At 38.2% G+C, this 27292-nt stretch overlaps 1 protein-coding gene across 2 annotated transcripts in view; it reads left to right on the forward strand.

The window, feature by feature from the left end:
* LOC139779566 (cell adhesion molecule 2) overlaps positions 1 to 27292 on the forward strand; it is a 104451-nt gene that overhangs the window by 64147 nt on the left and 13012 nt on the right. For both annotated transcript variants that reach the window (XM_071717966.1, XM_071717965.1), the window contains exons 2-5: positions 5991 to 6196; positions 12658 to 12793; positions 13689 to 13822; positions 21488 to 21728. In XM_071717966.1, coding sequence (XP_071574067.1) covers positions 5991 to 6196; positions 12658 to 12793; positions 13689 to 13822; positions 21488 to 21728 — 717 coding nt within the window. The remainder of the gene's footprint in view (positions 1 to 5990; positions 6197 to 12657; positions 12794 to 13688; positions 13823 to 21487; positions 21729 to 27292) is intronic.

Below are 27292 nucleotides of genomic sequence, written 5' to 3' on the forward strand. Positions count from 1 at the left end.
GTATACACGATCGATAATAAAAATGGCAAAATCCTTGCATTACGAACGAACGTTCGGCTGATCCGCGCCGGGATTATCATCGATTCCCTACGCGGCTGTCCCGGCGAACGTTTTGGTCGTATCTTGTTTATGTGTAACGTTATATCGGCAATCGCGGCTGTTCGCGCGCGAGTTTCATTTGTATTTTATGTCGGGATCGCAACCCGCCGCCCGCCGCCGCTGTGCAGCGCGGAGGCGCGAAACTCTAGCCCGAGATCGGAATAATAGCCAATAAAGCCTGTTATTTTGTAATCAACACGGACATCGGGAGAGAAATGCTTGTTTTCTTTTATGCCGGGGTTCGTTAAGCGAAGCGAGCGCAGGTTTTGCAAACGCTTATTGGGAATATAGTAATTAAGCCGAGGCTATATAGCGTTCCGATACGGCGTCACGGGCTATCGTAAGCAGTGCGACATAGGTCGTAATAGGCGAATAATAAAGGGACATGGAAATTTTTGCCTGGAAAAGTTGTTACGTTCCGTATAAAATGCTTCAACGGCATCTCTATAATATGTAATAAATATGATTTTACGTTCTTGTTAACCGTTAGGTGGTTATTCTTTATTACCTCATCTGTCTTTTTTGTTTCTTAATTAAGTGGAGAGAAGAAGCGATCTTCAGTCGGGCTGGATTTTGATAGCTTAATAATAATATTTTTGTGTGAACTTTGTATACTTATTTCAGCAAATTGCGCGCCGATTGTTTGTCTGTCTTGAAACGCAGTTCTCCGTTAAATTGATAATAGATTTAACTTTTTTGATGTTAATAAGCATCTTTATTAAATAACTGTAAAGAATTTGTGGCGACAAATATCACCCTAGCCAAGTTTGTTGTTTTATTTCTTTTATTTTGGAATAAAAATATAATTTAATGATTATAAAAATTCACAAGTAGTTGCATTTTTTGATATTAAAGGAACGTAATTACTAAATAAATTTCAGTCTGTTTTAAATATAGCGTTAATTATTTACCCGCAGAATAAAATTTGCAAATTTGGATAATTGATTTTATGGAAATGCGGAGCAACTGCGTATGACATTCCACATTTGATATCTCTTATTATACAATTGTCATTTATTCAAATTATCTCGTAACCAAAATTTAGAAAAAGTGCTTAATAATCAGATTTAACATATATTATATAATAAAAAGAAATATAAAAATATAAAAAATATAAAATATTTTTGAGAGACATTTAACGTTCTAGTTATTTTGTATATTGTACATTGTATTTTCTTCATATACCATTAATGCCAAGTCTTGTCTTTTCATGTAGAATTTATCATTAATATTACTTTTGTTACTATTTACTATTATTTTATTCTTTTACTACTTATTATATTATATTATAGGACTACATAGCCTTATACACAGCATTATTGCTGATGCCTTACCTTTTAAGATACTTTTCTCTATCACATTTGACTTCATGTATACCATCTTTCATATCTTGCACTTTAATAAAGTTATTGAACTTTAATATAATTATTATTGTTATTATTATTATTATTATAAATCTCTAATATTGTAAAATTAACAGTCACACTGTCAGAAAGCAATAGAGATTAATACTTATTATTAACACTCTCACGTGTATCGTTTACGATACATCTAGAACCTAACCACGTAGGCCAGGTGTCGTAAATGATACACCAAGTAATCAAGTCAAAAGCTATAAAAAAAGGAAAATAATAAAATACAACAACTGGACAAAAAAACAGCCGTGACCCGAAGGCGTAATTTTCTTTTATTCCGCTTGCCTGTGAAAGTGATAAGGCTTGTTAGATAATATGTGAGCGACCAAATACAATATGTAATATAAAATAAATTCTGTTAAATAATATAAATATTTGGAAAAGATGTACAACGATATGTATTGTAATATCTGCATCAGTGTATTATAAATCTTACAAAAGATTTAACACTGTAAATCATCGAACAACCACTTCTCATTCCAAAATAAAATCGTTTAATTATAAGTATTTGCAGAAAAACAAGCCATCAAGAAAATAAACCCCATAACTGTAACAAAAATGTTTTATGGTTCTTTTTGACGTTAATTAAAGAGGGAATTTTTTTGGGGAAAAAGAAATTAATATCGTGAAGGTACTCCCTCTCTCTGAGGAGGGGTGAAAGAAAGAAGGAAGAGAGATGGCATCGTTTTTGTGACAGCCTTAACTTCGCCGGTATGAATCAATCTAGTTATCTGGCTACTTGGACGTGATATCTCTTTTACGTATATTTATACGTAAATTTATACGCGCCCACCCTTTTACGGATAATAAATTGCTACAGTATCGAGAGCATTCTGCGAAACGAGATGTCGCAGCATTTGCATGTTATCTCCTGCTCTTTCGCGGAAATTACGCTGCCGTTACGCTCTCAAAAAGCACGGGGGATCGAGCGCACACAATGGTGCGTTATCTGTGCGCGCAGCTTAGTGCGCGACACTCCGTGCCTTGGAATTATTTATTGCTTAATCACCGATCTGCGGCCCTTGGTAGCAGTTAACCCCCATATTTCCCCGGCTTAATGGCGAAAATAAACAGTGCCCGGCACGCCGAAACACCTTCTCGAGCAACTAAATGTCTCGCGGGCATCGTGTGCCGCCATATGCGAAATGTCTAATCGTGACGTTCCACCGGTTTGCACGGTTACGCCCGGCTATTTCGCGAAGATGCATTTCCATTTGCTCGCCCATGCAATTCCACGTTAGAAGTGCGAGAGGCGTCGCTTGAGCGATGATCCGTCATTACGCGAAACGGTGAATACGACATAAATTCAAGATGATATAACTGATGAAACTTTGAGGAAACGCAAAAATATTGCAAGTTTCTATTCTATTTAACTGACTAATTTTTGTACAAGATTGTTGAGTAAGTTGCTCCAGATAGTCCAGATTCGCATCGCGACGCCACATTTAAGATCCGCGTAAATCTTCATCTGATTAGCGAGTGTGAGATACGCGACGAGAGAGCGAGATAAAGCGTCGTCGCTAACTTAATCGCCGCGCAGTAATGTCGACGATCGTCCCCCGGCAGCATTATGAATCCATTTAAGGTTTGTAGGTAACGCGCGCGGTAGGGAAAGCATTATGTTTCCACGTTTCGCGAGAGCGCATCCTATGCGGCGCACGTTTCATGCATTTTTATCCCATTTCAAGGAGTGCTACGTTACATGCGGGAGATGCACCTACGTTATGTAAACGTTCCTACGTCTCTCTCTCTCTCGCTCTCCGTTTCTCGCACTAGATTATTTATTATACTAATTACGGAATTGCGGCCGCCGGGAGTTCTACTTCCCGGGCTAGCTTGACGGCGTGAATAAAGTTTACCTCGGAATAAGTTGTACCGCAAACGCGTGCGTCCTTTACGAGGCGCTCAGGCAAAGTTTATCGAAAGCATTTAACCCAATACTAACACGTACATCGAATTAATTTAACTCGCGCGGCGCGCGATAGCGCGCTTCCTTCTTTGTAATTGGTTTCTCCAGGGGATGGACAAAGAGGATCGTGCACGAGGATCGTAGTTGTCTCTTTCCCTTTCTTAGACGGTAATAGAGGCGCCGCCGCCGCTGGCTGCCGACTGCCTTTTCGCTTTGATCGCTCCGCCGGAATAGGATTCGGAGCGTCTCGGAATCGATGGGAAAGCGGCGGCGACAGTACCTACCGATGACCGCAAGGGTTTCGACTGGAAATTACCAAAAGACAACCGTATTTCGACGCCGTCGAGATCTCGAAACACTCTGCGCGACTGCAAGAGCTCTGAGCGCGAGTAAAGCGTTTTCCGATCGCGACAATCATTTGCGAGTTTTTTTTTTCTATCTCTATCGTCCCGTTATTTTATGTCAGAAAACGAACAAGCAATTCGAGAAAAATGGATTGTTAAAATTAACTTGCATCGCATCACGATTGCGGTGCAAGTTGTGCCAAAAGCGCCTTCTTTCGCCGTTTTTACTATAAGCATATAATTATCATCAGCATTTATTGCTCCAGAGTGCGTAATCCTAGCGTGATAGTACAAAAAATACAGAAATGTAATGTTGTCTCTCCCGAGTTCGCATGTATTGCTGGTGTTAATCGCGCCAATAGAGTTTTTACACCGAAAATTACATATATTATGCTATAATATTGTTCGATCGAGCACTTTAACAAACGTTGACGAGACGCAATCAGCTATGCTAATTGAGTTAATTGTGTACGATAATAGATCTGTTATCCTCCATAAGTAGATAATAGTGTCCATGTTAATGAAATTTTCAGTCAATTTCTACAAATTGTAATAATTGACATACGTATTATATGTCATTGTATCAATCAAACAATAATTATTCTCGTTTTCTTCGAAGATTAATTCTAATAATAACAAAATCATGCTTTTTTAAGATAAACTCTCTTATTATCCTATTACCCTATCGATGAACTCGTATATAATTGTCGATGCTAAGTCAATTTATTTCTTGCTTGAATTGATGACATTGCAGTTTGAAAACTGTTCTCTCTGAGCGGAATCGTGCTTAGAAAGCAAAATATCTTTCCTCGCGAAATGGAGAAAGGAATGGAAATAGGATTGGTATAGGCTTAATCTTAAGAGAAATGTCTCTCCAGAAATATATTCCTCGTTCTCGCAGTATCCTATCGAATAATAAAACACAACTGAACGGAAATATCAGTCTTAGCTCAGCAACAACAAATAAACTTTTGAAAAATTATTATTTAACAGTTTTATACTTTTACCTTCATGCATTTAAATACATAATTCGAAGAGGATTATCTTATATCAGCATGTAGATAAGTACTGTATTTAGAAAAATTTGCGAATTACACAAATAATGTGCATATTAATTGATCGTATAGAAAGTAAAATTTCAAAAAGCAACACTATAAACTTTGTATTTATTACTGCTTGTATCAATTGTTACGTGTTTCTTAAAATTGATCAAAAATTAAATAAAGTATATACAAGCATACACTGTTGGAAAATTTTTGTAGTTTTGTTAAAAAAGGTTCTTGTTAAAATTTTTGTGTAAAATAATCAACACATACATGTGTAGATTTAACATATGCCTACTATGTTAATTGAACTTAACAAATTTAAAATATAAAATTATTAAAATAATTTAAAAAATATGTTAAAGTAACACAATTTAAACGTATTTATTAAATGTGTTAAAATTTACAGAAAAAGCGTGTGTTGATTTTACTCTATAACAGAAGTGGGAATACAAATTTACAGAAAAAAAGTGTTGATTTTATCTTATACAATCTTAACTTCAACATAAAAGTTATGTTAATTGTACACATAATTAATTTCAAATTATGATCAAAATTACATTTCCTTTTTGTTGAAATATTTTAATCTAGTATCAGTGTTACCATTTAACACATCCATATTATGTTAAATTAACACAAAAATTTGAGTGGATCGTTTGGGACATATGATTTATGTTATATTTAACACAAATTTTCCAACAGTGTACTTAAAGTAGTTTGTAGTTTGATATTTTCCATGAAGCGTATACTTCAAATATCTAAAGTTTTTTTAGATATTCTCCATCGCTTATGGAAAATCGACTAGTGGCAAAATAGATTTATAATCGTTGATCGATAGAACATTAAATCACGTCACCAATTAAATCTTTGAAAAATTTGATGAAAAATGACATAAAAAATTTACCTGAATTATTTATGACTGTCCCACTTTTTAACCGGCGCTTAATCCTAAAATCAGAGATAGCGTGCATATCAATCAAACGCATCGCGTCTATTGGCTATACGTAAATGCATTGCTAGAATAATGCATGAACCGTGGGCACTTTGCGAATTATAATCACGATTGTTGTTCATTATGATTCAATGTCAATAAATACTCTTTATTCACATAAATAAGAAATACTATTATATACGCATCGATCGAACGTCTTTCATAGCGAGATTTTTTTATTGTTTGCAGGTGCAACAGGTTTGAAAGATCTGACGATAAACGTACCGACCATGGTGAGATCAGGCGATACCGTAACATTGTCATGCCATTACGATCTGGAAGGCTTACCTTTGTACTCTATACAATGGCATTTCAATGATAACGAATTTTATCACTTCAAACCCGACCGCAAACCACCCTACGCCACTTACAAAGTGTCTGACATACAAGTCAATGTGAGTAATTTATGTAGTGTCAATGTATATTTATTATATATAAAATACAGTAATAATAAGTGAGTTCCGGATTCGACAAAATTCGCACAATTAATTTTCGCAGTGCACGTCGATTTCACTACCTTACTCTTTCAGCGCACAAGGATGACTCCGTTTTGCGGGCTCGTTATAATTTGACTTTTATATAATAAAAAAGGATATAGACAAATAGATATCTGACTCGGCAATTATACACGTAAATGGCTAGCATACGTTTGGCCAACATTGGTTTAAAATCAAATATCCTACATTTATGAACAAATACAAATATGTGAAAATTCTCATCATTTAGGGAAAGTCGAGTTATGGCAAAATAGATTTGCAATCGCTAATTGATAGAACACAAAATTTATCTGAATTATTTATGGCTGAATAACATCTTTAAGAGTATAAAATTCGTCAAAAGTTTCAATTATTTAATTATAAAAAAATGAAATGTTTTAGAAATTTCTTTCATCTTTTGTAAAGAGCAATAATCGTCAGTTCCCACATTCTTTCTGCATTTATAGATTCAATTATGCGTAAAAAATCTCTGGGACTTTTGAGTCTAAAGAGTTTTTTAAAGCGTTTCTGTGTTACAAACAATCTATAGAAATTTAAATATTATCTTTAAGATTTCAAAAAGTTATTTCTATACTTATATAAGGCCGGAACTGTTGCAATTTTTTTTAAGTGTTAAAACGTCAGGAGAAAACTGTAAAATACGAAAAAAAATCGACTGTGTCTTAAAAGACCTACGGTATCCGCGTAGTGTTAAAATATGAATAAAGTTTGCATACAATCAAATTGTGAAAAAATTGTTCAAATAATCAGTAGCTAAGAAAAGTAATAAGATGATTCTGAGACGTCCCGCATATTTCAGATTGAGTATAATCAGTGCCCCTCTTAAAGTAATAACCGAATCACCGAGCAGGTTTATCTTTATTACAACTTCTCAATTACAACTTGCGATAAAAAACTTATCCCTTTAATAATACTTTCGTGAAAGTTTACTAGGTATACTAATCTCGGTAATACCATGGTGTTCACATTACACGTGGAGTTTACTCGAAATCAGTCTTAAATCCATGAAAAAAATCCTACGCCGTACTTAAATAAATAAGATTAAAGTTTCAAGTTTCGAAATTAACAATTTTATATTGTTATATTGAATTTAATTATCGACATTCAAGTTTCAGCAAAACGACTTGCGTAACTTAAATAACACAAAGAAACTTGAAGTTTGATTGCTTAATATCTTAAATCGCAACGTGTTGTATTCTCGCTGTATGACGTGTATCATAAATTGTATTCCTCCGAGGGATGCGCATATCGATGCGCTGTTAGATCCATTTATCAAACGAGCTCTCTCTCTCTCTCTCTCTCTCTCTCTTTTGAAGAGTCGTCGAGAGATAAGAACTAAAGCCGGCCCGATTTTTGCGCTCGCGAGTAAACGACGAGCTATCTTTTTGCGACTCGCGCCCCGATCCGACCGTAATCTATTTTTCTACGGAAAACACAGCCTGTAAGTAGATTCGATAAGAGAGAAGATCTGGTCGCGCTCTCTCGCCGAAGGCGAAACTTCTTGCCTGCTCCCTGGACAACTGATCTTCCTTTCCTCCCCCTCCCCTCCCCATCCGCCCTTTCTAATCTCCCATGCATCGGGGGTGCCTCCATTTTTCCGCCGGTATGGCCACGACGAAGGCAAAAGTTTCCTCCTCGCGGGTGCCGGGTGGAGGAAGAGAATCGATAGACTGATTTATGGCATGTACTACGACCGCGACACGGCTTGAACCTGGGTCAAGCGAGTTCCGTGTTTTACGGACGTCGATTCAACGTCGCCGCAATCGCGTCGCGAATCCGCCCGCTCCCCCTCCCCCTCCCCCTTTTCGCTCGTCCTTCCCGCTCTCGCGTCCTTTTTTCTCGCGTCCTCTTAAGGTGCGACTCTCCTTAAATTTTCCGACGCTCGAGAAAATGGAATCCCCCTTTCCGCAAGAAAGAGCACTCGGCGCGAAAGCAATATCCTGTAGGTTTGTATAACGTTCTCGCGCGCGCGTCGAAGAAAAATGTTAGAGATTAATCCTAGATGCATGCTTGCCTCTATTGAGTATATATGAGAAACGCGGAGAGTTTCTGGCATTGCAATGTATTCACGTACATTTTACATTAATTTAATAAATATGCGATGGCTTAAATCTAATCTATGTAGCGATTAAGAATTCTAATGTATAGCTTGACGAACTATTCTAGATTTATTGGAACTAGTGATTATTAGTAGTTTAAATGTTATTAATCTTCTGTTTTTTTCTTTAGCTTCAAATTTTTGTATATATTTTTCACGTAAAATTAACCGAGTTCAAAAAGTTTGATTTTAGTCGACACTCGAGAGATAAATATGGACAGAAAATCTCAATATCTTTATTTAAGAAAAAAATATATAACTTAACAACTTTTAACCAATCATTCGCTGATATCCGCTCTCTTCCTATAAATTTCACAGTTTGCAATATAATTTAGCTAATAAATATCTTACAATTAGATGAAACACCGCACGCGCAAGGAAGACGTATATAACCGCGGTATAGCGTGTACATTTAATAGCGTCCAGCGCTGGCTTCCTTTTTGCTTTCTGTCCCGTAGCCCTTTGTTCGACGACTCAAAGGAAGTCCTGCAGGAAAATACTCTCGTGGGATCGGTGACGTGCTTCACTGATAATTAGGGCAAAGAGGTGGTCGTGCAGACCGCAAATGTGGGCCAGAAGTTTAGAGGGAGGAAAAGCATCACGTAGAAAAGAGATGTGAAAGATGATATAGCAGATAATGCTGATTCAGGGTGAGGGATGAAGGGGACAGGCGGGAGAAAACGTGATCGGACAATCGGTAAAACATTGCAGAGAGCGAGGAGCATAATGTATGGAAGTGTAAATGAATTATTGAGGGTGAGAAAAACAGAGGAAGACAAGATGGAGGAGAGAAAGAGAGAGAGAGAGAGAGAGAGAGAGAGGCGATCAAGGAACAGGCAAGAGGCAACGTGGAAATAGCGGTGGAAAAGCGAGGTGGAATTCGCTTGAAAAGTGTCAGGTGACTTCTGGAGTCGTGAATATTTCTAGGCGTGAGACAAGGGTGATGAGAGGAGGAAAATGATATGGGAAAAGAAACTTATCGAGAGAAGCTGTGACGCTGACGTTACAAATACAGAGACTTTCATCTGAAGACGATTCTTCATTCAAGTGGGACAGCAAGGATTCAATTTTTCCAACTGTCTGGAACTTTGTATTCGGAGTTATTTTACAAGATTCTCACTCTGCGCGCCTCGCAATACGCTTGAGAAAGTGACACCGGAACATGATTTTCGCATCTCTAATCCCTATTACATCAACAGTGTTATTTCGGAAAGACCCGAATGCGGGATGGTTAGTAACATTAAACTGTCGGCAATTCCCCACATGATGCATAACTTCTAGAACAATTTAACGAATGAGCATTAATTCGGGGAATGACTGCTCGGTGAATTACGGCGGGACACACGTAGGAGTATAAGAGTAGAGCAAAGTCGCGCAAGATTTAAGCTCGGCTCGAGCTGAGAGACAGGATAGGAATAAGCCAGGCTGGGAATTTTCATGAGCGTATAAAGCATCCTGAGTCAGATAGAACAGCAAGTATATCCGCGTAATCTTTACACGGAGAATTTACAACGATCAACGCCGGCAAATAGCCAATAGTGGACTCGGAAGGCATCTTCGCGGTCATTCGCTTCCGATGTCGCGGCAGTTACAATGAGATCACTATCCGCTTTACCGCGATCGTTTAGCAGCCATATCGGTGAACTCGTCTTTTTATAGGACCACTTAACAATACTCCGCTTACCGATTATCGTCGCGTTATCGCCAAGCTAAACTCGACGGAGAAATGGCTTCGTACGAACGTTCGGTAGTACGTGAGATGCGATCACCGCTCTCTCGTGTGCGCGCCCGAAGATTTAGGATAATAATTTTTCACTATTCGATTAAGTTTCTATCGTCTATCCCGATTGGCTCGTATATCTCCAACCGAGTATTTTCAGTCGATATAAGAATAGGCGATATTTGTTCCACGTGAGTCATGGTCCGTAATACCTTGTAACGGTATTGAGCTATTGTTACTGCGATGTAATCGATGAATCGAGAGAGAATAGCTCGCTTGTACCCTCGTAGCGTTTTAACAAATACAAAGAATAAAATCTCGAATATTGCTGCCGCGGGCTTTTAAAGAAAAAAAAATCAAACATATATAGTTGAGTATAATTCTACTTGAGTACAAGTGATATTTGCGAAAGCATTTTGTCGTAGCATTAGAAATGTTAATTTTCCGATCGATATATAAATGATGCAAATTAAATTATTGACGTAAAAAATTTATTCATTGCTGATTATTTAAAATCTATTAATGTTATCAAATATATTAAGATGTTTCTCTTCAAATTCAGATTTGATATTTGAAAGTAAAGTCAATATGCGATATGAACAATATCGAAATCTTTATGTTGCCATCCATATTTAAATCGGTACAGATTTTAACATACGTTATGTACATGCATGTATGTAACGCTCGTGTGACTTCATTTAATCAAGAATGTAGAATGCGGACTGAAAAATGGGATGCATGTTCACACTTTTCATAAAAGGAGGTAACACGTGTCTGCCGCAGTTTCCGCCCCGGCAGATCCGAATACTCGCAACCCTTTTCAATGTTATTTTTCATCGAGCATCTCGTCCATGCCGATGCCAGAAGCGGAAGAAACGATGAAAAAGACCTGTCCCCTCATCCGATATAGTTTGTAAAGGAGGCGGAGACGCTCGCCGCGATGAATATAAATGCCTGCGAAGAGGAAGAGAGCGGTGTCGCAAAAAGAAACGAGCACGGACGGATCGTAGGATCCAGATTTAAACGTGGAAAGGCTCGGATGTAAAATCGATCAGCGGTACAAAATGCAGAGCAATATCGGCGATGCTTAATACCAGGAGGATTTGACGCGGACATCGAATGAGAAAGAGATACGGGCGCTAGATTAATCCTCGCAAATTTGAAATTTTTTTAGAGAGAACGGAATTTCTTTGTAATAAGACGTCAATTTATTTATCGCGGATAATAATACGAGAGAGAAAAAGATTCCACAAAATTCAATTATAAGTATAAATAATTAAATTAGAGTTGCAACTTATCACAATATATATTCCTATTATTTTGCTTATCAATATATGTCTCTATTGTATTTTCTAAATCATTATTTGTTTTTAAGCTATTGCAAAGTTATGCTTTACTTTAATTTCATTTTCGTTCAAAACTTGCTAAGCATGTCTTTATTTCAGTGCTAACTTTTTATATGAAATTTTAACACTTTCAGAAAAAATGTCACGTTGCGAAGTTCTCGTAGTAAATATGCATGTTTTCTCGGCATATTCGGAAAGTAGCATATGAAGTCAAAGCACGCTGCCAAGTTATTTCTGACGTAGACGCCATATATACACGTGTTTCGAATCAATGATATGTCACCGATATTGGAAGACAAGAAACTTTCGTCTTTTGTTCTCCGACACCTAAGAGATAGCTAACAATAAGACGTGATGCTTTCACCAAAGATGTTTCAATAAAAAATTCTTTTCCGTGCTGTAATCTATATCTCGCACCGTCAGATCTTCCCCTCCCTCCCCCACCTCCTTCAAACGTCTGTAAAAGCATTCCGAGGAATGTCGTTTTGAAAGGAATCTTCGCGAACGGCGTTACTCTTCAGTGACAGTTTCACCGGGATCCGCGCTCTTAGCGAAGTTGCCCGAATGCACGATCAATACTTATTACCGTCTTCCTTCTCCTATCCAAACCGGTGGACGCGACGGGATAACTAAGTGCAAGCACGACTGATAACCAATTCCACGAAAATTTACTTTTCCGTCGTCTTGCTATTTTGTAATCGCGACAACCTTATCGTGAGGCAGAATAAAAGAACGTTAACTAACCTGGAGGCGGTGAACCATTCGTAATGAATATTCCTCGCGTCTTATTCACTGCTTTCGACAAACTTTCTCCCAACTCGGGAAGATCGCTGAGCATGAAGTTTAATTGGAGCAACATTGGAAAATGTTAAATGTAGACGTTCGCTAAAGTTCTGTATGAATTCTTACGAGATCACGCGAAAATAATTTCATATCGGCAAATTTTATCTGCATAAGAATACCTCCCGCGTGATAGAAGGTTGGAAAATTGCGGTTGTGCGCGGGAGCGTCCCTAACTATTGACGCGAATCTCTATCGTGGAAAATGTCGAAACTTTTCGTTGCGCGGCGTAACGGCGCCGCTAAAAACCAGGCTGCGGAAGGATGAGACGGATCGTGGTGTGGAAGATCAAAATGGCGAAGGTGGAGAACGGGGCATAGGTGGAGTACGGTACATCAAGCTTCGCGTTTTACAGGTCTCCAAATCGAACTCGCACGACGTAACATTGGTGGACGTGTCCAGGGAGCTTACCGGGATGTACAAGTGCGAGGTGTCCGCAGGCAGCCCTTCCTACCACACGCTGATCGAAAGGGCCAAGATGGAAGTAGTCGGTAAGTACGTGCGCGTGTCGACTGTTGAAAATGTCTTTTTTTAACTTTTTGCCGTAGTAGTCGAAGATAAATCGCTCGTTCCGGGGTTGTCCGAAATATACACGCGTTTTCTCCGTTCATCTCGGTACTCGATTTCGAAGTGATACATTTCGTAAGCAACATAGGGATCAACGATCGACTGTAAGACAAGATTTAAGCAAAATCGATGTGCTTTATGACGCTCCAATAAGATACATGTCGCCCATTTCTAATAGACAAACACTGAATCTATGCTTCTTTTCCCGATATTCTTGTAATTCCCTTTAAATTTTTATTTTATTTAAAATATAATATACACATATATTTGCTATATTTCTTGAAGCTTTATAGAACACGATCGATTAAGTCTAGATAAAAAAATAAAATTCTCAGCAAGTTAATATCTCTAAAGTACGTGCGATAAGAAAGTTATGATAGGGTATAGAGTAGTCAGAGGGTTAATAGCGATCAAATTATTGTGGACATAATTACGGTAAATATTTTATCGTAATTTCCTTAAGAATTCGAATTTCTAAAGAAGAATATATTATTATTCGTAAGCTATTACACCCAGCTGTCTCTGCGCGAGGGAAAATCTCGTATATCAAATAAGCACATACAGCTTCTGTAGGGATATCACGACGTGACGTAGATTACAAATTATTAAACAAAATGCGCGCAGCAGCGGTGTCGGGGCCCGGGGGACACGTTGGAAACACTAGCCCTAGTCGTCAGTACCAAGCATGACGGGGGTCGTTGTTCAAGTGTTTCCGGTACGCTCTGTGACGCCCCCGGCGCCGTTGGCGTGTCGCCAGGTGTCGAGTTAGTGCCGTGGCAGCAGTCGCATGTGCTAAACGACATAATTATTATGCCTTAGACGCCCCAAAAACGGATCCTGCGATTCGTACCGAGAAGGAGCGCATAGCAATGGGCGAGACGCTACAGGCGAACTGCACCTCAGGCAAATCCCGGCCCGCCCCCGAGGTTACGTGGAAGCTCAACGGAGAACTCGTAAGTATCGCCTCCTCGCCATCCTATATACGTCTCGACGTAGTCGTAGCTACGTGACCTTACTGGATGATTAGAGTTGCGCGGGCGGCGAAAGGCCCGAGGATCGCGCCTATATTCCATTCTGTTTCACCCCCATCCCCCAATCCCCCATTCCATTACGTCAATCCCGCCGTTCCTCTATCGCTCACTCGAGGGCTTCTCTCCTCGAGTACCGCACCGATATCGGGATTACAATTCGCGGGATTTAAACAAAAGAATCGCGACGCGTTCGACGCAGCGCTTCTAGCAAATTTGGTAGCGCGTAACATGATTTCGCATGCAAATTGATCAATTAGCAGAATTAGCTTGTGGGAAGAAATAATCGACCTAGATAAGGAAAGGAAGTTATTATATAGAGAATCTTTAAAAATGTAGCCATAAAATTGCAAAATTCAATGGTGCAACTGTCATACTAGAGGTAGCTTTGCGTAAAAAAATACCCTGTTACGGATGGCGAGCGAGAGAAATTTCGATAGAAAAATGGAGAAACGGAATTTCGCAGCTTCGGCATGTTTCCGTTCTATAAAAAGCCATCGAAATATGTTATTCGTATTTCATATAAACTTTGATATCCCCAGTTTACCGTCATAATTTAATATCGAAGTTTAATAAAGGATGAACTGTAGTTGCTGTCACTTTGGAACATTCTGTGCACGTTCGCATAGCCGACAGGATTGTCAATAAACTAAATCCATTGGATGGAATTTTATTTCGGAATTATTAATTTGTATCGACGTTAATTAAGATGACGTGAGACGTGACCAATCGTTTTGCCAGTAAATTATTTCTCGATGTGCACATTTTCTTATGAATAACAATTATTAACTGTTTTGTCTAAAAATGATACAAGTCAAATTTTGAAAAAAATAAATTAAAGCTTATTTCTTCTACTGATTTTTATCTTTTTTTTTTAAATTCAATACTAAAAAGTGGACCTATATCACTTTCAAAAGAAACAGCTTATGTACAGATTCTATATTAATCTCATATAATAAGTTCTATGAAAATTAATTCTTACTGTGGAAACAAAGTCAAATATTTTTACTTTTGCAACAGTACGCTGTAAAGCGTGCAAAATTAATTCGCAGAAATTAGAATTTCACGCTGCAACACGTCTGATTTTCGTCGTCGCTTTTTAATGGCCGCGCGAGCGAATTATTATTTAAATGTTCTGATATTTTGAATATATTTTGCATACCCACGTGTAAATATCTTTTGTACTTCACGTACAATGGTGTTTAACTTGTCACATACATTTTTTCAATCACCGTGATATTTCCGATAAATTTTTCATGATGCCTGGACGAAAAGCTCCACGCATAATTTCTCGCGCAAAATACTACGTTCAATTGAATCACCCTCATAACAAAACACGCGTACATTTTTCATTGGTCAAATTATTGCTATAGATAGATATGAGATCGCAGGCTCGCTCTCTGTATCGCTATTCGTTATTCGTATATTTTCATGTGAAAAACATTCATTTGCGCGAGTTTTGTTTGATTTTGTTGAAATTCTCGCGGATATCCAAGAATCTCGGTATATGAGCTGTTTATTGTAGCACAAAACTCGACATAATGAAAATATTAATTAAAATAAAAGTTCCATAACACACGCGTATGTGCACGTAGATATGTTTGTATGGTACTTTTGTATTATTATAACAGCTTATTGGTGAGCTTATTGGATGGCTACTTTGAGCTAACGCAAACGAGATACGTGCGTGTTATACGATCGCGTGATTAACTATAAAGACGTGCCCGGGCCTTTCGTTCCATAAAGTAGATAAATCTCGAGGAACCTTCAAGTGGAAAAGCTTCGTACGCTAGTAATCTGTAGAGCTCTCCTGTTGAGTGCAACGTCAGACGAGCTACGATCGCGTACCAGGAGAAACAAAAAAACAAAAAGGGGGAGAGAGAGAGAGAGAGAGAGAGAGAGAGAGAGAGAGAGAGAGAGAGAGAGAGAGAGAGAGAGAGAGAGAGAGGAGTGAAAGACAGGCGGTGAGAGGATTAAGTGTATAGTTGCTCATCCGTATTTCTGCAATCGTCGAGTGCCCCATGTATCGATCGGCGAAGTTTTGCCCTTAACGCCCCAATTAAATGTTTTAAGTGTACCCGTCTCTTTCTCTATTTTTCTCCTTCTCTCTCACTCCTCTCCTTCTCGCGCTCTCTTTCTTTTAAAATTGTATTCCGTTGAATTTTCCCCGAGATCGGCATTATAACTGCGTTAACAAGTTATGCCGTTACGTACTTTCATTCGCAGTATTTTATGGACCTGCTGCTTTATGACTTAATTTAGTTTTAATCGCATTGACATAACGGGACAGTTCCACATTTAAGAAAACAGGCTCGAAATTTGTGCTCTATATATATGTACAGAGCCTAAATATATATATTATATATAAACTATATCTAGTGAAATGGAAAAAGAAAAAACCAATATCGCGGGCCTTTATCTTGACGAGCGGATCCATTGCTTTCGCAGAAAATACCATTGATTTAAATAACCGGGGCACGAGAGGCGCGATATTTTCCACTGAATATTCGTTTTCAGAGGCCGGGTGCTTTGTTTTTGAACGAGCAGATTTATGCCGTCCTTTGACACTTTTCATTCTGACGATTGAAACGGCGTAACTCACTTTCGGCCGGTGAAACTGGGAAAACGTCAGCACGGCGAAACGGCGCGGTGCAGCGATTTAACGGAATAATTTAGTTGATTTAACGAAAACCGCGAAATAACAATTTATTTGCATACCAGGCATCCGTACCCTTTAACCATGTGCGAATGTATCCGAACGAATCTTGCTGGATTTGATTTCTACCGCCTCGGATTGGGATTTCACATCGCCTCTCGCTCAGAAAGATAACGTTTCATATCCTCGTGATGGGTGAAAATATTGCGAACGTACGCGTTGTAAGAAATTAATATGATTTGTTAATAATTGAATGATTCAGCCACGTATATATGAATAATAAAAGGTCTTCAAATTTTTTATTGATAGCTCTCTCTATTTAATACATTTCTCGTAATGCATGCATATTTTGTGAAATATCTATCTACATACTTCTACATGTGTGTATATAATGATTTATATTTAACTTGTATGAATAAATTTTTGATTTTGTAATGAATTATACTATCTAATAACTTTATTCTTTACAAAACATAATATTTTACATTAAAACCAATACAAAATAATTGTATCATAAAATCATATTATAAAAATGAAAAATATTGCTGTTGCATAAACAATAATTATTTTACAAATAAAGTATTTTTAATTTTGTGAATTGTGCTATCGCATTTAGTTTGCTCATTAATTTACTTCTTTATTGTGGTAAATAAAAAAATATACAGAGAAATGTTTTTATGTGATCTTAATGTAATAGAGTAAAGATTGGTGCTAATCCATATTATTAATTTAATTTAATTTGCAACAAAAATTATAATAAGAATTGATATTGAACATTATGATATTAGAAATAAAATATTAGCGTAGGGATATTAGTGTTGAAGAAATTCCGAACTTAGCTCGTAATAACGAACAAGTGCTAGCAATTTTAAATAGACGTTTGGAAGAGCGCGTGAAAATTGAATCACTTGGCTTTTGAAATAAAACGAAGCGGAGTAAGCAACGACCGCGTTTGGACGAGCGTAAGTGAAAATTCACATTTCCGGCGGCGAGCGGAACAATGGCTCCACCCTGGTGAAAGCATTCCGGCCGAAAGTGCACAAGGGTCGTCGTTTCGCCCCTCTCTATTTTCGGTTTTCGCCCTCCCGTCACACCCATGACGTGTGTCACCCCGCTTACTTTCCTTGATTCTAAGCACTATTGTTGACAACTTCCTCCGTAGTTGTCCTAACGGAACACTTTTCCCCTATTGCGGCCACACTTTTCGTTTGATTCACCCGCGATTCAATTATTCGGCAATATTTAATTGCCCCTCTATTTTGCCCGCACGTAACACGTATTAATAATGTTACGTTTAATATAATCAATAAATTTATTAATGTTGTACATTGATGTATATTAATGAGATAATTTTCAAACCATAATTTCCATTTGATTATATATTTTATTAAATCTGATTTGTCATAGTTTAATTATCTCAATCTGACTTTTTCCTATTAAGAAAATATATTGGCAAATAATAAATAAAATTAACATGAATTTTATAGGTAACAAAAATATCATAAATGTATAATTTACTCTGCAAAATTGTATTACCTAATTTATTTTGTATATAATCTGATTTATTTATTGATAATAACATTCCGACAATTTCATTGAAATGAAATATCTCATGCGTCAATAAATCACTGCGTTTATGAATTTCAATGAACACGATGTCTCCAGAAAACAATTAGGAATTAAAAATACCGTGAAGCGCAGTGCTAATTCGGGAACGCCCGTGAGACGTCAGACGAAGATAATTAAACGACTCTTACGTCGATAAAAGAAAAGAAATTAGAGGACCAAGATAAGAGGCGGGGATCTTCCTTTTCCTGGGAATTTCGTTCGAGACTTGTCCATTTAGAAAACGTAGAAAACTCTTATCGAGGCGAACGATTCCATGTAATGCAGAAAAACCGATTAGTGAGTTAGAAAATCGTTTTCATTGATTGACTGACCACCTGCTTATCCTTCATTTTTATCCTTTTTTAGTCTCTCTCTCTCTCTCTCTCTCTCTCTCTCTCTCTCTCTCTCTCTCTCTCTCTCTCTCTCTCTCTCTCTCTCTCTCTCTCTCTCTCTCTCTCTCTCTCTCTCTCTCTCTCTCTCTCTCTCTCTCTCTCTCTCTCTCTCTCTCTCTCTCTCTCTCTCTCTCTCTCTCTCTCTCTCTCTCTCTCTCTCTCTCTCCTCTCTCTCTCTCTCTCTCTCTCTCTCTCTCTCTCTCTCTCTCTCTCTCTCTCTCTCTCTCTCTCTCTCTCTCTCTCTCTCTCTCTCTCTCTCTCTCTCTCTCTCTCTCTCTCTCTCTCTCTCTCTCTCTCTCTCCTCCTCCTCCTCCCTCTTTTCCGCTCTCTCCTCTCTTTCTCTCTCTTTTTTCTCTCATGTGAGTACGTACATAACTAGCACATACATTTGTCCGCGTAGCAGGTATATAAGTATGCGCTTGATCCGTTGCCAAGAAAACTCTACCTCGGTTCCACCTATCTCAAATCAAGTTTTCACTCATATTTTCTCGCCGCCAATATTTCCGCCTTGCTTCCCGCGTTCCATCGGAAAGCTTTGCCCCGGCATATGAAACATCCACCAATATTTCGGGGCAAATAATCCCTAGTCGCACAGCACGTGCATTCTCGTAAATTCGAGACTCGAATGCAATTTTCGGACTTTCACTGTGTTTTCTATGCGCCTGATTTCCATTTCGAAAGTTCTCCTGCCTGATCGGTTGGAAATATTCGTAAAACTGTTGCGTAGTAAATTATACAGTGAATATATACATGCATGCACGCGTGCGAGCGCACTTATACACACACGCACACACACATACACACAAAAAATTCATAATGTAAAATAATAATAAAAATTACCCAAATAAAATAGAGGAGATAATTTAATTTAGTTGTGCAACACATTTCGTAGTGAAATAAACATATAATTTAGCAAATTTTGGATTTATATAAATTGATAAATAGTTTTGTTTTTCAACATTTCCCATATCGCATAAATTATGACGATCTGTACAATAAACTGTATGTCTTATATATTCAAAATCATGCATCATGCATATATAATCGCGTAAATTTAGTTACTACACGCAATATTAGATTCCATCCGCATACGCTCCCAGACATGGAGACAAATATAGTAGCTTTATTGTGGAGCACAAGATCTACAGTACACCGTAGGAATGTATATGCTATGTGGAAAATGTACGCACGGCAAGCAGAGAATATTACGTTTACAAGGACAATGAGGCAGGCGAAAGCAAGCCGCAACCGAAACTCTATAGCGCTAAACAATGTGTCAATCAATCCCTCACATTAGGGACACCTATATGCGAATAACATCATCAAAATCCGTTTTCGGCGATATGAAGATCGCACGTAGGTGACGTAGGTAATGCACTTTAGACTCGGAAACTACACGTACGCGAAGAAATTCCACCGGCATGGCACTCTCGTGACGTATAAAAAGAGAAAGAAAAAAAGAAGGTGTGAGAGAAGATGGCATCTGTGATGGCATCAGCTTCATGCTTTATGCTTTATGGATGTAGCCTGTATCCGCACGTGACACTGTATGCCCGCGGACATGATGTATGTCCTTGTTTGTTCTACAAATGATAACGTCGCCTTCGGAGTTCTCAGGGTGTTCTTGTTCTCTCGTAACACAGCGGACGATCGAAGACAAATTCGTTTCTTCTCGGCCATATATTCTTCTTGAAAGTAGTCCCTCGGTCGTATATAAAATAAGGTCCCTTTTATGTGTATTTATTACAGATCATACAACGCATTATATATTTTTGCTGCGACGCGACTGACATTGACGCGTACATTAATAACTCGAAAACGGCAAAAATGATACTTTTACCAAAAATCTTTTAAGCTGTACAACTCTTTATTATTTTGGCCATCCATAAAAGATAATCGTTCATTAATCACCTATCGCGCGCATTTCCATTTTGTAATATTCTGTTTTGTAATATTCTGTTTTTTAATATAATGTTCTATAACTAGATTTTAAATGCTATTTGAATTTTAAATTTAAAGATACGAATTCAAATTATTCGTATCCAGACAATCGAAATCTGCTATTCTTATTCCCGATAAAAAAACATGTACGCATTGTAAACAGACAAGTGTTTTTAGTAAATTGATGAACCGTGAAAATATTTTGAAATGCTAACAGATCGCCCTTCTCTGCGATGCATCTAGAAAGGTTGTGTGTATATGTAAAAAGTAAAAATACAACTCTGGAGAAAAGCCGTGTGTCGACGCTAACTTTATAGTCCATGAAATTTTATAGTACACGTATCACATAGAATCACGTTACTGTAGCTAAACTCGATACGCATCCACGTTTGTTCCTCGGAGTAATAACGCTGGGCGACCTCCCGACTTCATTGCGCACTTCCTTTTTCCATTTTACTCTCGTTCACGAAGACAAAAGACGCAGCTACGTTAAATGAGTGAGACAAAAGACAAAGCTGCATTAAGGGTAACATAACCGCATGATATCCTTAGCAGGCGGCAATAATAATTCCCTTTGTGGAACGCGATAGTAAATGCGGAAGATATTTCGATACCCGCGCAGTTACATAGAATAAATGATGAAAGGACTTTCCATAAGCACTAAACGCGATCTATTAATTATTTGAGATTATAGCTCGGACGGTTATATAGCTCGGTTAAATTATGTACGAGAACGAAGTACTTTTCGAATTGTACACTTATTCCGAGAAAATTTGTGCCATATTAAAAGATAAAAGTTTTACGGTACAATAAATTTTCTATCATTGAAAGCTTTTATGTAATTCGATAAAAAAGATTCAAATATACAATTAAGTTGAAAAGAATAAATAAAGATTAAAATTACAAAATGTGATATAATTGTCATTAAATGCGCCACTAAAAATATCTTGAGAAAATCTAGTAAGCATTAATTTATGCCGCTTGTTGTTTCAGATCGAGAGTAATGGGCTATACTTGATACAGAATGACAGTGTCTTTCATGAAAACGAGAAACGATCTACAGTCTCGTCGATCAAGTTTAAAGTGACAAACAGTATGTTTCACAAAGGATATTTACGTCTGCGCTGCACGGCCTCCATTTCAGACGTTTATCGAAAATCGGCGGACATCGAAATCTCCGAGGACACGCCGCGTATCGCATCCATCACTGGCGAATCACCACCGTACGGCCATCGTAAGTATTCATCGACTTCGCTGTGCCACTCTATTCTGACCTTGTCATCTTTAAGAATTACCTTTAATCGTTGAGGAAAAATAATATGTCTCTTTTTCTAATATAGAAAACTAATTCTATTGTTTCCTGAATATTTTTACTAGCTAGTCACATGTCCATAATAATAATAAACTCATATCTATAAATTTTATCAAGAAGAAAACAGGACTTAATTTTAATTAACCAATACTGTGTCGAGTTTTGAGATATCAGGCAATTATTTTTCTTTGCAATATGCTAATAACTTATTCTGGCTTAATTCCGAAACTCCTGATTTGTGTATTACAATCTTGTTATTCCGGTTCAGCGACGTGATAATACATCATGCCTTAGGAAACTATGAACACTGGACGAATTGTAAACGTTTCTTTTTCTTTTCTATGTGTATCTTTCTAGAAAGTTTTCGAGATACTCAGCGATCGCGAGCGAATAAATAGCTATCATCAAACTTGTAACGAACACGTAAGTTCGACTTAGATACGTTACAGGCGTGTTTCCGTGAAAACTGATGTTTTTCAAGAGATAAACTAGGAGCATCGGTAAACAGAAAGTCCGTCACAGTAGCGAGAATACTTTCTGAGTCATATATATCGGCGCTTACTCATGACATCGAATCAATGCAGCATCGTGATAGTAATACGATCATGCCATCTCCGACGGCGGGAAACCATGGAACTGGAGCGAACATTAGTTCGATATATCTGCCGCGATTGTGGCGCGTGATCGTCAAGCGTGCTTATACGCGAGTCGCGCGCGATATTATTGAACTGAACAAAGTTCATTGATCAAGCCAAATGGAACGACGAGCGAGTAGGCGTAAATACTCTTTCTGTGTGCGAGTAACGCAGTGGCAAATCGACCGAGTCACGCATTCTCAAAGTTAACGAGGCACAAAGTCTGCCGTGCTTTTTCATCCTTTGTCTAACAATACAAAGGTTTCTATCAAATGCAAAATTACTGAATCACAAGAAGACGAGAAATGCATTCGAGAGACGAGAAACGAGAAGCGTATTCGATTGTGACGTATAATAGCGACTCACAAATACGATACGCGCGCGCAATATTGATATTGCAAGTTCAGCTCTGTGTATCGTTTTGATTTGCAAGCATTTTATAAAACATATTATGCAATCTCCCTACCCATCGTAGCTCTCTCATGGCGAATATTTAATCTCGAATAGTCGTATATATGCAGTTTCACGAGATACGATTGCGCGGACAACAAAACGCGGCGGCTCTTGGAGGGAACGTGTTTCTCGAGGCAAGTGTAATAAAGCTAACAGCAACAATAACATTTATGGTTCCGCGACCCCCCATGAATGTATCGGGCCGTGTGCAATCTTTTACGTGAATCACGTCGCCCAACGACAGTTATGTGCTCTTCGCAGCCGTATCGAGCCGAAGTCACCGAGGAACCGTACGTAGGGGCTACGATTGTTCCAGCTGAAAAAGCATAGCCGTTATCCAGTTACAGAAAATGGTCTCGCATCCGTCTTCCCGATCGCGTCACTCCGCGCGACGCGCCTGTCACTCCGATTTAATGCGTGTCTTATTTCCAACCCCCGTCGCGCATGCAGCCGCACGTAAACGTCATTGCTAGAGCAAATTCGTTCCCCTTCGAGTAGCGCGGCAGGGATGACTCACAGTGATATCTCTCGTAAACGTATGGGTCAGCGAGCCCCTGCACGTCTTTATGTAATAAAGCAATCAATAATATGAAAGTCGCGTCAGAGAGTTAGACTACAAATTCTTTTCGCGCACAATTTCACAGGATTATATGGAATCTCGCTGTTAAAACTGATTTATTATACAAGGTACGTTGCACCTTGCGATTTTCAATCGCGTCTAAGGACACCTCCGGAAAAGTGTCATGACGACGTTAGGAAGTTGTGAGGATGCGCTTTTCTGCCGGCAGAGATTTACTTAAGGTTGATAAAGAACTGCACTATTTTTCTAAAGATTTTTAAATTGCCGAGCGGTTTATAAATAGAGGATTATAGCGCGGAACGGTAGCGGGCCGTGTTATACACACCATATTTCCTCCACGCACACAAAGCTGCAAAACTTTCTGAAGATCCCTCGCCGCAAAACCATTAATCAATGATGGGGAGAGAGGGGGTGGAGGGGGTAAGGCCGAGTTACCAAGTTATTTGACTGACACCATAAAGATCGTTAATAGCGAGAGTGCCATCGTATCAGCGCGAGTGGCGTACACATTTATCACAATGTCGGTAACAGCAATTTACACAAACACACAGGTACACGGCGGAGATATTCCCCCGTTCGCGTAATTCAACGATGATTAAACTGCGCCTCATTATAAGAGGTAACAAAATGTAATTGAAATCGCTTGTTGGCCGATATCGATCGCGCCTGTCAACGCCTATTTATCCGTATAACAGACGAGAGCCATTCTTCGCAGAGCCATTTTTATGTAAAATATATCCAAGAGTGTGTTTGAGTATTAATTAAAACTCCGACGCAAATGAAATATCTCGGTGGTGGCGCGGCGCGGCGCGGCGCGGCGCGGCGCGACGCATCGCGTTTTATCGCGTGATAATATCGCGCGTGACGAATATTAAATAATAAAATAAGAACAACGCAACCGATTACGACTCAGGATTATTTCCGCGGTGTAAAGATCTCCGCGCCGCGGAGAGACCAGCTATTTCTCTCGCCTCTGAAATTGTCGGCTCACTTAGGTCCTGCCCTTCTCCACCTCCAGCGCTATTAATCAATGAGGAATTCAGCAATTAACGCTCCGGTTTTATTAACGTTTCACCGAAGCTCGCACATCACACGTGGCGTATGTACAGGAAATATTTATGAAAACACTTTAAAATATCAGTTTGTATTTATTTTATCTATATATATATGGTTCCGTGACGTACCGCATTTATTTAAGAAGTATAAAAAAAGTTGACGAACATATCGATGTTGACGCAAAACGACTACGTAATAACATAAAAGAACAACGTCGAGAACGATACAACGTAAAGTTGCGAAGACCAAATACACCTAAAAGTTTCTCACCGCCAGAAGTAAGATTTATCTCCCCTCCCCCTGCTACCTCCCAAAGGAGCTATTAAATAAATTTATGTCGATATCCTAAGTCCCAGAGAAATCGGTCGTTGCTGGTAAATTCAATCCGTACCGGGGGCACACTCTCGTCTCGTCGCTAATCGTAGATCAACTCGACGAATTCGGATCGAAACCTTCGTCCTGAATACACACACCGGAGGGAGGAAAAATCTCTCTTGGAAGCCTGTGTAAGTCGCGACGAGGGCGAATCGTTTACGAGCGACCGGATGGTTCCTTCGGGAAGCGGCGGTTCCCGGTAATGCGCTCTTTCGCGGAGAAGCGAATGAGGAACTCGCGTTTACGATTTACGTCGTTACGATTACAGGAGAGATTTCACGGGCTGGAGTCGCCCGACAATATCCGTACGGAGGAGGCGCAATAAAACTGCAAGCCGCGGGCTATATCGCTTTCCCCGAGATCGGGTATTTCATCTACGCCGACGGCGTCAGTGCCTACTTTCGGTCGTCGATACCATTACTTCGCACTAAAAGAAGCGTAAACGTGGCATCAGGACTAGGGCGAGTGTGCGCCCGCACCATTCGCTTACTCCGTTCCCAATATACGCGCCGCGACGTCCTGTACCTCTTTTATACCATCACTGCGACGCCGCGCTGACGTCGCTTCCTTTTGGCAGAACGAGATAAAATCCACTAAAATCCCACGTTCTCGAGTCTTGACGCTTTCCTCTCCCAAGAATCGATCATTGGACCGCAAAATATAGAGATCAGACTGTCTTAAGACGAACTTCGTTCGAGTTCCTTTACTGAATTGCGATTACAAATATGATGTTACGAATATCGAATTAACTATCAAAATATATCTTTTATACTATGTGATGTGTCAAAAACAAGATTTCAGATAAGCTTTTTAAAACGCGATTATGAGCACGGTATTAAGTTTGTCATGAGCTGTCTATCTTGTATGATATTATTCTATAAGTATTTATTTTTGATATACAACACCATGGCCAAATCACGGAACAGTTTTATTAATAAATTACAGCAAGGACAATAAATTGTCTAAATAGAGAAAATTTCATCTTCGGTCGGACCGAATTTTAAGTAGCCTAATAATAATATTTTTGTATAAATTTTGTATTTAGCAAACTGCGCGCCAATTATTTGTCGAACTTGAAACGCAATTTTCCGTTGGAACAGTAAATCCACATAGGGTAGAGCGGGGTCAAAAGTAACGCGGGGCGAAAGTAACAACTCAAATATCTATAGTTATAGGCATAGATGCGCATGCGTCTGTTGGTTAACGGATGAAGCTGAACAAGCTATAACGTGTCTCAGAACGCCTCGGTCTGGGTATTGAGTATAAATTATAGATATTAACTATAGTATTAACTATAGATATTTGAGTTGTTACTTTCGCCCCGCGTTACTTTTGACCCCGCTCTACCCTACTTAAATTGATTAATCGATTAAAAAATAAATATTCTCTTTATACATTAATTTCTTATATCACAAACAATTTTAAGTAAAGAATTGCTTACGCATAGAGTCATAAATAATTTTAGATAACGAGTGATGCATAGAATTACAATTTAAAAAATAAAAAATTGCTGGTGCGTAAAATCTTTCTGTAAGATCTTTCTGTAAAGATAGGATTTTATAAGGATTGTAATTTTAAAAATATAAAACTGCGATCTTTTTAATGTTAAATTTTTAATTAATGATGATATTTAATTATTGATTGACTATTGCTTTACGTATTTAAAAAATTGACTGTATCTTTTGAGAAATATGTGTAACTAATAATTAGGCTTATTACAATTTCTAAACACGTTCCTTACTTTTAGCCAAGATATATCACAAATAATCCGAGATGCGTTGGCGAGTGTATTTGCTCGACTGTAGTACAGATGGACTCGCATCTCCGAGTTCGAAATAGTTGCTGTGTTGACACTGTTCGGCCGTGAAGATACGAGCAAATATAACGGAAATTGTACGCGACGGCATGTACGTTCTTGAATTATTTATAAAGCGACTACAAAATATCAAAAAGAATGAACAAGAAAATTTCAACTATTATAAACAGATAAATGGATTGAGAGAATAAATTTACATATTAATAAATACTTAGCAGCAAAGTACATACATCTCTTGAAAATGTAAAGAGTTATCTTAAATATAGAGAGAAAAATTGTCATATAATTTAAAATTTCAAAAATTTGAGTATTAAATTTTTTAAATTAAATTATATTATTTTTTCTAAGTCTTTCTGTTTTTATAAAATTTTAATTATCACAAATAATTTTTTATTAAATAAAAATTCCAAGATCCAAATAATGTTTTTTGTTGAGTTAAAAAATTACAAAATAGATCCTAACACACGCCTAAATATGAAAACGTAGATGAAACTTTTATAAATATAAGTTGATTAATAAATCAAACCGTGAATCGATACGATTGAATAATTTTAAAATAGAGGTACGAGAA

The sequence above is a fragment of the Temnothorax nylanderi genome, unplaced genomic scaffold (assembly GCF_030848795.1).
Source record: "Temnothorax nylanderi isolate EJ_2023f unplaced genomic scaffold, tnyl_v1.0 TNYL_tig0232_pilon, whole genome shotgun sequence".
NCBI classification, from domain to species: domain Eukaryota; kingdom Metazoa; phylum Arthropoda; class Insecta; order Hymenoptera; family Formicidae; genus Temnothorax; species Temnothorax nylanderi.